At 45.7% G+C, this 10,518-nt stretch overlaps 1 protein-coding gene across 1 annotated transcript; it reads left to right on the top strand.

The window, feature by feature from the left end:
* The first annotated feature begins 213 nt into the window (after positions 1 to 213).
* On the top strand, positions 214 to 9,768 carry LOC117965175 (exopolyphosphatase PRUNE1-like). Its single transcript, XM_034910186.2, has 8 exons — positions 214 to 492; positions 4,021 to 4,125; positions 5,534 to 5,739; positions 6,134 to 6,318; positions 7,033 to 7,191; positions 7,295 to 7,389; positions 8,098 to 8,256; positions 8,830 to 9,768. Exons 1-8 carry the CDS (start codon positions 424 to 426, stop codon positions 9,298 to 9,300), a joined length of 1,449 nt encoding a protein of 482 aa, XP_034766077.2. The 5' UTR covers positions 214 to 423; the 3' UTR covers positions 9,301 to 9,768.
* Positions 9,769 to 10,518: the final 750 nt, after the last annotated feature.

Below are 10,518 nucleotides of genomic sequence, written 5' to 3'. Positions count from 1 at the left end.
TGGTTACAAGCCTTTGTCTGGACCACCTTGTCTAGGGTTATACAAGATACACATATCAAAACAAAACAAATCGTGTCATTTGCCAAGTTTCGCAAATATACCTTTATGGTATTTAGCTTAAAGGTGAAACAGCCTCCACTAAGAAATGTCACATTTCTGGGAGTCACTTATCGGCCCTTGTCCGCTCGGCACGCCACACCACAGCCTCTGCTGGTTAGGACTACATTTCCCATCAGCCCCGATCGGAGGCGGAATCATCCCCGAGGCGACGAGTAGGGAGCAAGCGGTCAACTTCAGTTCAGCATATTCCAAGCGGGGTGTTCATCTGAGTGTTGCTGTGCACCACGATCTCCGAAGCACTGTGATTTGTAAAAAAAAAAAAAAAAAAAAAGCTAAGAGTTCGCTGTAATAATTTTACTTTGGATGCAAGCGAGGTCTAAATTGCTAAGAAGCATGGATACGTTTCTGCGGAGCTGTAGCGCCGCGCTGAAGGTAAGAATCTTGAATTTCTTTCCCCCTCTTTACAAACGACCGATCATCCATATTTTCTATAAATAGTTGTATTTGCTTAGGCACGCTCGTGTTTGTAGCTGCGTTTGTAATTTGTAATCACCAACGTTGCGGCAGTAATAGAATAAAACTGCGAGTTAACTTATTAAACTATTTACGTGTCGGTTTGTTTATTTATATATATAATTTGTCAAAGTGTATTTTTACTAGCTTTTTTCCAGTTGGATGTCTGTGACTCGTTTTGATTCGCTGAGTGTCGGCATGAGTTTTATTTCATGTGACAGTCAGTCAGTCATTCATTCACAGTGCAATTTAAATTGAGCAAGACAGGCGGCCTCGACTATATATACAGGGAGGGAAATAAGGCTCCCGTTGCATAGCATTGTCCACCCATTCCAGGTTTTAATACGAGTTTGATTAACCTACAGTGTGTACAGGTAGCAAGCACAGGTGTGTCTTAAATCCTAGTAAAACCGGGAATGGATCACACTGCTGTGCAACGAGAGTCTTATTAACATCCTGGTGTTGCTATAAACCTTGGGTCAATTTTAACATTAACATGAACTGGAAACCGTATACCATTGTTGATACGTAGATGAGATAACCCTATATTTATTTTTGTATTGGAGTGGGCAAGAGCGATTATTTCCCATAAATCTCACGAGACGCAAACTCCTCCCACACAGTGATGTCACCACGCATTAGAACTCGGGCTTCTGAAACTTCCAATCGTTCCCAGAACCCTTCTGCTGTGTTTGGGTTGTGTTCTTTGCCAACAGACTGCTGAGTCATAACTGGAAGCAATCGAAATCTGCAAAATAAAAACTATCTGCGGAGTGTTGTGCGGTGAGCGTCTTGTGCGTTATAGGATTTGTATTAATAACGGCTTCTAAAAATGCAAATTAATTAAACATAAACGCACCAAAAAAAAACTACAATGCGTCTTTATTAAACTCCAGGTAAAACCAGCAACGGATCAACGGGAGTCTCATTGCCATAGCTAATTGCGTCACCCGTTCCAGGTGTTAAAAAAACAACAACTCTCTCATCAATGCCTCAATACACACAGGCAACGCTGAGTGATGTGTTTGCAAACCCTACATTTTAATGACAGTCAATGGGGGAGCGCATGAAGGTGCTCCGCGATGGAGAAGTGTGTATTATCTTCTCCATTAAGTGGTTTTAAAAGCACTGAGACGGACTAATGCAACCCAGTCCTGATGGACCCTAGTGGTGTGTTTGCACTGAGATAATGCATTCGGTTTCCTCAGCCATCTGGCACTGTGAGCACTCGCTGTGTTTGCCAGGGTCAGTGGTTTGCAGTTCAGGGTGTGATTCATTGTACTGTTTATCTGTTTTTTGTGTTTTCTTCTCCCTGCTAGATTGGAGCCGGCAGCAGAATTGATCGTGGCTAGTAAAGACATTTCCATCAATCTTTCCAGTTGTCCACTTCATTATAATTATTAACGAGCCATTTAGCAGATGCTTTTATCCAAAGAGACTAGGGGGGGTGAGCTATGCTTCATCAACAACTGCTGCTGCTGCAGAGTCACTTCCAATAGGAGCTTGTTTGTTTTACGTCTCATCTGAAGGACGGAGCACAAGGAGGTGAAGTGACTTGCTCGGGTCACACACACACACACACACACACAGGGAGTCAGTGGCTGAGCCGGGATTTGAACCTCCTGGTATCAAGCCCCTTTTCTTTAACCACTGAGCCATCAAGCCTCCTTGTCTTCTACTGCTTTTCTGTTACTGTACTTGTGTGCTGGTAGACCCGCCACTGAACTGAGACGGCTTCAGCCTATCCAGAGCTCCCAGACAGCTTTCTCACACTCGTCTTTCTCAACATCTCACTCCAGTGCTCAGGTCCTTGCATTGGTCACCAGCGAGCTGCCCGATTTGATTTGAACAACTTGGAAGGTCCTGCGTAGATTAGGGTCGCCCCATCTCCAAAGAACGACCGTTTCTGTCTGTCCCTGTGCCTTCACTCGTTGAGAACATGAAATGCTGTACTGCTATTGTGGCGTCCTTCTAGTAGACTTTGAAAGCGATATCATTTTGTAGTTTCTTTTGATTTAGATTATGTTCGTGTTGTTTTTTGTCATTTTATTTTGTTATGGCTCGCAATCCTAAATTTCCAGGTGATGCCCCGAGCTGTATTTGATAGATCTGTAGTTTGAATATATCGTTTTGCAGGAAGATAAAGAAATCCAGCTCAGTATATCTAATGTGTGATTTTTATTTATATATATATATTTTCTTGTTCTTCAGTGTGTTTCCCTTTCGGCAATGTAAACTAATGTGACCTGATTCTGAAACAGCGTTTTTGTGTTGGATCTCGTTAGCTTCATCAGGAGACAATAACCCCCCAACCTCTGTCAAGATGAATTTCCATCTTTTCGTGACTGCATTATCCTTCTCTCTCTGTCTGTCTCTCTCTGTCTCTCATTTCAATTCAATTCAATTCAGATTGGCTTTATTGGCATGACAATAAAAATAATTGTGTTGCCAAAGCACATACATGGCATAACCGACTCAAATATACAGACACATTTTTTTTTTTTTTTTTAATACCAACAGTATCCCTCCTCCCTCTATATTAATACAGTAAACAGAATCCCCCCTCCCTCCCTCTCTCTCTCTCTGTCTCTCTCTCTATCTATCTATCTATCTATCTATCTATCTCTCTCTCTCTCTCTCTCAATGGCATGACTTCAGCAGAAGTATTGCCAAAGCAATTACAAAATCAATAATAATATATTTTTTAAAACAGCATACCAAATCATTACAGAAAATCAATCTAGATGAAAAGATAAAAAAAAATATTTAAATATAACAGACACATATAAAGGTACTTGTAATGGGAGCAGATAGCCCCTAACGGAGTCTCTCTCTCCCTCTCTCTCTCTGTCTCTCTCTCTCTCTCTCTGTCTCTTTCTCTGTGTCTCTCTCTCTCCCTCTCTCTCTGTCTCTTTCTCTCTGTGTCTGTCTCTGTGTCTCTCTCTCTCTGTCTCTTTCTGTGTCTGTCTCTGTGTGTCTCTCTCTCTCTCTCTCACACTCTCCCTTCATTTCAAAGACAAATCTGGACAGTTGAAACCTCCCCATCCAGTTACAAACAGTGGAATTAAAGTCCTTATGATGCGCTGCTTTCCAGGGTGGAGGTCAAGTCCTGTTTTTCGATTCCAATTCCTTTTTTAAAATCCATTCTCAATTCCAGTTCCTTCGAAGGAATCGGAATGGGGGTTGTAGAGACGTAATAGTTGTTCAACTGCTCCTTTTCGTTTGAAGCCCAGTTTAATGGACTAACAAGCAGACAGACAGCGGCTTCGACTGAAGTCACGTGTCGCCGCTGTTGTGAGAAGCTCATTTTAACAGAACGCCGCTGAGATGCGATTTTGATCCAATTTCGATGCGTTAGAAATCGATTTCTGAAAGGGATTTTAAGCAGCGGATCAGAATTGAAATGTGTTTTTATTTCTTTCTTGTCTTTTGCTTCCTGTTTACCAGCGCAGTGAAGAGGAGGGCTCTGCGGTTCACGTTGTCCTTGGCAACGAAGCCTGTGATCTCGACTCCATGATCTCTGCAATAACCTTTGCATACTTTCTAGCCAAGGTGAGTACTGCAGACTCTAACGCAAACTCTAACCTTCCTAAGTGTGCCAAAAAAGCATTGTAAAGCACAGAGAGGTCTGGTAAAGCATAGGGAAGCATTGTAAAGCACAGAGAGGTCTGGTAAAGCATAGGGAAGCATTGTAAAGCACAGAGAGGTCTGGTAAAGCATAGGGAAGCATTGTAAAGCACAGAGAGGTATGGTAAAGCACAGGGAAGCATTGTATAGCACAGAGAGGTCTGGTAAAGCATAGGGAAGCATTGTAAAGCACAGAGAGGTATGGTAAAGCACAGGGAAGCATTGTAAAGCACAGAGAGGTCTGGTAAAGCATAGGGAAGCATTGTAAAGCACAGAGAGGTCTGGTAAAGCACAGGGAAGCATTGTAAAGCACAGAGAGGTATGGTAAAGCATAGGCAAGCATTGTAAAGCACAGAGAGGTCTGGTAAAGCATAGGGGAGCATTGTATAGCACAGAGGGGTCTGGTAAAGCATAGGGAAGCATTGTAAAGCACAGAGAGGTCTGGTAAAGCAGAAATATATTTCCGATCTTTGATGCAGCTGGTGTCTGTTTTTCGTTGAAGACGTTTTAAAGAAATCGCGCAGCTCTGTGCGGCGTGCGTTCAATCATTTACCAGGAAGGAAGCAAACTAACCCAGCTGCCAGGTTCCTAATTTTTAAGTGCTAAAGAATATGTATATTTAGAAAAGGGAGTTTTCACAGGGGAATTACATATCCGCAAGGCAATGGGTACAGCCTTTGATGTGACTTAGTGAAGGATTGCCTGGAATAACAGCTCAAATACACAAGTCTTCACGAACGTCGATTTAAAATTCAGGACGTCAACCTCAAGGCAAATAACACAAGACAATGACAGCTTTGAGTTAGCCCAGAGTGGAGCAGTGAGACGGGAGGGGAGCGGGGAGAGAGGTGGTTCATTGTGAGATGTAATCTTAGGGTGAGGAATGTGTGTGGGTAATACACTGGCTAGTTAGCTCACATTGCTGGGCATGGACAGTGTGGTTAATGCCAGCCCCTGGTGCAATAGTACTGCAGTGTTGTTATTTTTATATATAGCGCCTTTCATAGCGGACCACCATCACAAAGCGCTTTACAGAGGCAGGCTGTGAACTGTGCATTATATGCAGAGTCACTTCCAATAGGACGTTGATTTAACGTCTCATCCGCAGGACGGAGCACGAGGAGGTGAAGTGACTTGCTCAGGGTCACACACAGGGAGTCAGTCAGGGGCAGAGAGGTGGGATTTGAACCGGTGACCTTCTGGTTACAAGCATGCATGTCGCCCTGGATAAGGGCGTCTGCTAAGAAATAAATAATAATAATAATGCATTCTAACTCAATCTGTGGTTTCGCACGCTCCTTTTTTGTCTTTTTCTGTTTTTCTTTTCTTCTAGACTTCTGCAAAGACTCCCAAGACGCTGATCCCGGTGCTGAATATCCCGCGCTCGGAGCTCCCCCTGCGGACCGAAGGCACGTACTTCCTGCGGGAGAACGGCATTGCGGAGGAGAGCCTGGTGCTGCGGGATGAGGTGGATCTGCACGCCCTGCACAGGGCCGGCCAGCTCGTCCTCACGCTGGTGGATCACAACGTCCTGCCAGGGTGGGTGGACAGGATGGGAATGAGACGGGGATGTTTAGACAGATCGATGGATCAGGGATGGCAATGAGGCTCCTATTACATTGTGGGGCAGCGGTGTGGAGTAGTGGTTAGGGCTGTGGACTCTTGACCGGAGGGTTGTGGGTTCAATCCCAGGTGGGGGGACACTGCTGCTGTACCCTTGAGCAAGGTACTTTACCTAGATTGCTCCAGTAAAAACCCAACTGTATAAATAGGTAATTGTATGTAAAAATAATGTGATATCTTGTAACAATTGTAAGTCGCCTCGGATAAGGGCGTCTGCTAAGAAATTAATAATAATAATAATAATAATAATAATAATCATAATAATGGTTTGACTTTCCTGACCGCGCTCTGTGTGTGTGTGTCTCTGCAGGGCTGACTCTGTCCTGGAGGGGGCGGTAGTGGAGGTAGTAGATCACCGGCCCCTGGAGAGAGCGCCCTCTGCTGGCTGTGCGGTCACCTCCGAGCCCGTGGGCTCCTGTGCCACCCTGATCGCGGAGAGAATCGCCCGGAGCGCGCCGCATGTCCTGGACAAGCAAGTCGCGGCTCTGCTGTACGGTAAACACAATCCCTGCAGCCTCCGTGCCTGCCGAGGAGCGGCGCTCCAGCGGTCAAATACCAGGAGGTTCAAATCCCGGCTCAGCCACTGACTCCCTCTGTGTGTGTGTGTGTGTGTGTGTGTGTGACCCTGAGCAAGTCGCTTCACCTCCTTGTGCTCCGTCCTTCGGATGAGACGTAAAACAAACGAGGTCCTATTGGAAGTGAGTCTGCAGCAGCAGTTGTTGATGATGCAGAGTTCACCCCCCTAGTCTCTGTAAATCGCTTTGAAGAAAAACATCTGCTAAGTGACTAATAATAATAATAATAATGTAAGATGCAAGTGACTGGGCATGAAGCTGTCACTAGCACTGTTGCTGCTCAATGAAGTCTATTATTAATAATATTGAAATGATCAGGAGCCAGGAGTTTGAGCAGGGTTACAAACTCACACTAGCTCTGCTGCTGCTGCACCCAGTCCTGGGGTTCAGAACTCCCCTCAATGAAGTCTAGTATTATTAATATTGCAATGATCAGGAGCCAGGAGTTTGAGCAGGGTTAGAAACTCACACTAGCCCTGCTGCTGCTGCACCCAATCCTGGGGTTCAGAGCTCCCCTCAATGAAGTCTAGTATTATTATTATTATTATTATTATTATTAATAATATTGAAATGATCAGGAGCCAGGAGTTTGAGCAGGGTTAGAAACTCGTGCGCTGTGTGTTTTTGGCCGCAGGTACAATTGTGCTGGACTGTGTGAACATGGCCCCTGAAGCAGGGAAGGTGACTCCCAAGGACAGGGAGCTGGTGGCCTTGCTGGAATCCAAGTTCACAAACCTGCCCCAGAGGGCCACGCTGTTCGAGTCCCTGCAGAGAGCCAAGTTCAACGTGGCAGGTACCACGCGCACTCACACACACACATACACACACACAAACCCATACGTAATCAACCACACACAGACTCACGTTTATTTTCCCCGTCGCTGTCCTTGTTTCAGGGCTGAGCACAGAGCAGATGTTGCAGAAGGACATGAAGGCTGTGGGAGGAGATGATGTCACAGTGGCCATCAGCGGGGTGTACATGAGACTGGAGGTGAGGCTGCAATGCATGGAGATCCCCACAAGGGGGAGCCAGGATGAGCTTTGTCACATATCCCCTTCAGTCCCTGTGTGTGTGTGTGTGCGCAGCTATGAGCAAAAGTTTTGCATCTGACTGCATGCTGTAGCAGACTGCAAAATGACATTAAAAACTTTGTAACACAGCAAAGGCCAGAAGTTTAGCGTCAACTATAATTTTGGGATTGAGCTATATAATTAATAAAAAAAGACTATATGAACATAATTTAGATCTTTTATTTAAAACCGTGTGCTCAAAGAAACTAGAAACATGATATCGCAAAAAAAAAAAAAAACATCTCCCGGAAGGAAGCCATAATAGCAGTACAGTATTTCATGTTAGATTTCCAAATGTCACATATTTTTGTCCGTTTTTCGTTAAGAAAACTATACAAAGCCGTGTGTAACATTGTTCGGCAGGTTTCGTTCGATTTTATGAAGTAAAATTAGATCATTCTGTTGGGTGATGATGCAAAACTTTTGTCCAGGGCTGTGCACAGTTTCCATGCTCCACTCAAGCCAGCCTGAAAACGATCTACTGGGTTCAGAGGGAATGCGGTAGAACCCGGGTCAGCTCGGGCTGGCTGTCTGTCCGTTCTCGTGGGATGGTTGCTGACGGCCGTGGTTTTGATCGGACCGGGTCGGGCAGTGACGAGTCTCTCCCTGTGATTTTTTTTTTCCCCAGACGTTTCTCCAGCGGTCCGGTCTGCAGCAGGAGCTGTGCGAGTTCTGTCACAAGCATCGCCACGCGGCGCTGGTCGCCATGACGATCTCCTTCAGCGACGGCAACCAGCCCTACCGACAGATCGCCGTGTACAGCTACAGCACCCGACTGAGAGAGCAGGTGAGCCTTGAGCTGGGGGGCTGTCTCGCGCTTCCGTTATTACATGCAGAGGACCAAGGAGGCTGTGCGGTCGAGTGCTTAAAGAAAAGGGCCTGTAACCAGGAGGTCCCCTGTGTCACGAAGAAAACTCACAGCAAACCTTTTCATTTCAAAACCAAGGATGGAAATAAGACTCCCATTGCAGAGCAGTTTCACCCATTCCAGGTTTTAATACCTGCTTGCTTAGCCACAGTGTTTAGGTGACAAGCACAGGTCTTATTAAACTCATCGGAAAACCAGGAATGGAGCAAACTGCTATGCAGAGACCAATACAATATAATACAGAGATCAACAGGGATGGAAATAAGACTCCTATTGCACAGCAGTGTCACCCATTCCAGGTTTTAATATGTGGCGCAGGGTATGGGTAATGAGCGCAGGTGTGCAATGGGAGTAAAAACCAGGAATGGATCAGACAGCTGTGCAGTGGGAGTCATATTTCCATCGCTGTTACAACTATACCTGGTCCCGCTCTGTGCTGAAGATAGTTCTCAGTTTCCATGCCTTACTCTCTGCTTCTTTCTGAATCCACAGCTGTGTCAAGCTCTTGAAAACTCCCAGAATCCTCACTTGAACCTCTCCCCAATCGCCAGCCCCTACCCCCACATCAAAGCCTATCACCAGGGCAACACCCTGGCCTCCCGGAAAAAGGTCCTGCCCATCGTCAAGGAGTTCCTGAGAGAGCGGGAGAGAGCAGTGCATGCTGGGACAGGCGGGGAGGAGCTGGAGGACCAGTTCGATTCCTCCTGCCGCACCCAGCCTCCCGAAGAGGAGGCTCGTCACCACAGGTACTCGGCTTCCAGGCGCAGACGTCAAGCAGCAGAGGATTCTGGGACGGAGGAGGACTCCCAGCTGCCTCCCACCCCCATGAACAGCCTGGTTGAAGGCTGCCCGCTGGACAACGGCCTCCCCAGACTGACCGCCGATGCCATCTTGGAGAAATTCAGCCGCATGGCGAAAGAGGAGGAGAATTGGGGAGAGCGGGATTTGCCTAGCGGACAGTAGAGGGTTACAGACCCGACCCCCCTCCAAAGATCTTGTAGTTTAATACCTCGTTTCCATGACCGCCAATCCAGGGTTCTCCCGCCTTCCTCCCGATCCCCCCCCATTGATCGTCTCCCCGAGTCGAGTGAAAGGACTTCCTACGCAATGCCAGTTTTTCGACGGCTGTTGGGGCGTTTTTTTTTTTCTTCTTCCCAGCATGCCTTGCAGCCAATGTCAGATTGTGGTCATTCTTTCCCAGCATGGCTTGCGGTCAAGGTCAGATTGTGGTCATTCTTTCCCAGCATGGCATGCGGTCAAGGTCAGATTCTGGCGGTTCTATCCCAGCATGCCTTGCGGCTAAGGTCGCGTACATTTGTTTAAAAACCGAAAGAATGGACGCTGTCACTTAGCTTTGACAATCCGGACAGTTCTTTGGAGCTTACAGTTACTTAATAATAATAATAATAATAATAATAATAATAATAATAATAATAATAATAATAATAATAATAATAAATAAAAATAAACAATCTGAGAATTATTAAAGCACAGAGAAACCAGCTCACCCCGGGTGCCTCTTCCACGTTCACGCCCACTCTGTCTCTTGATTGGTCGGTGTTGTGACCTACATCCGCCAATCACGCTTTGGCCCGCTTTGAGAAAGGGGGTCTGAAAAAAAAAAAAAAAAAAATTCAGGAGATTGGCGCCCAATGGAAATGGAAAGGCAGGGAATCTGGGGAATGGCAAGGTTCGAGACACAGGGAGACGAGGCCGCACACCTGCCTGGGTAAAGGTGTGCTCTGTAAAGCCGTATGAACTTTGAGGCAGTCGTGGACCGAACCGTGTGCTGTAGCCGGCACCCTTCTAATCAAGCATAGCATGGCCAAGCATAGGCAAGCATTGTAAAGCACCCGGAGGTACTGTGAGGGACAGCGGATTAAGAACTGTGACAAACTACTCTACAGGAGAGTCGAACGGTACAGCTTGAAATGATTGATTTATTTTTGCAATATTACCAAAGAATTGCTAGGTTTTATAATAAGATACCTTTTTTTTTTTTTAACTGGCATCTTTGCCTGTTTTAATTGAACTGTGCTGTCATGATAACTTATTAATTTTGTTAAACCGCGAAAGTTAAGTCTAAATGTTATGACATCAAATTACATAAATATAGTTTGTTGTGTTTTTTTTTTTTTTCATAGAGAAATTAATTTGGTATTTAATGGGTTAATAGTAATC

This window comes from Acipenser ruthenus, chromosome 32, assembly GCF_902713425.1.
Source record: "Acipenser ruthenus chromosome 32, fAciRut3.2 maternal haplotype, whole genome shotgun sequence".
NCBI classification, from domain to species: domain Eukaryota; kingdom Metazoa; phylum Chordata; class Actinopteri; order Acipenseriformes; family Acipenseridae; genus Acipenser; species Acipenser ruthenus.
Note: the sequence above shows the minus strand (reverse complement) of the source record. Positions and strands in the feature narration are given on the sequence as shown.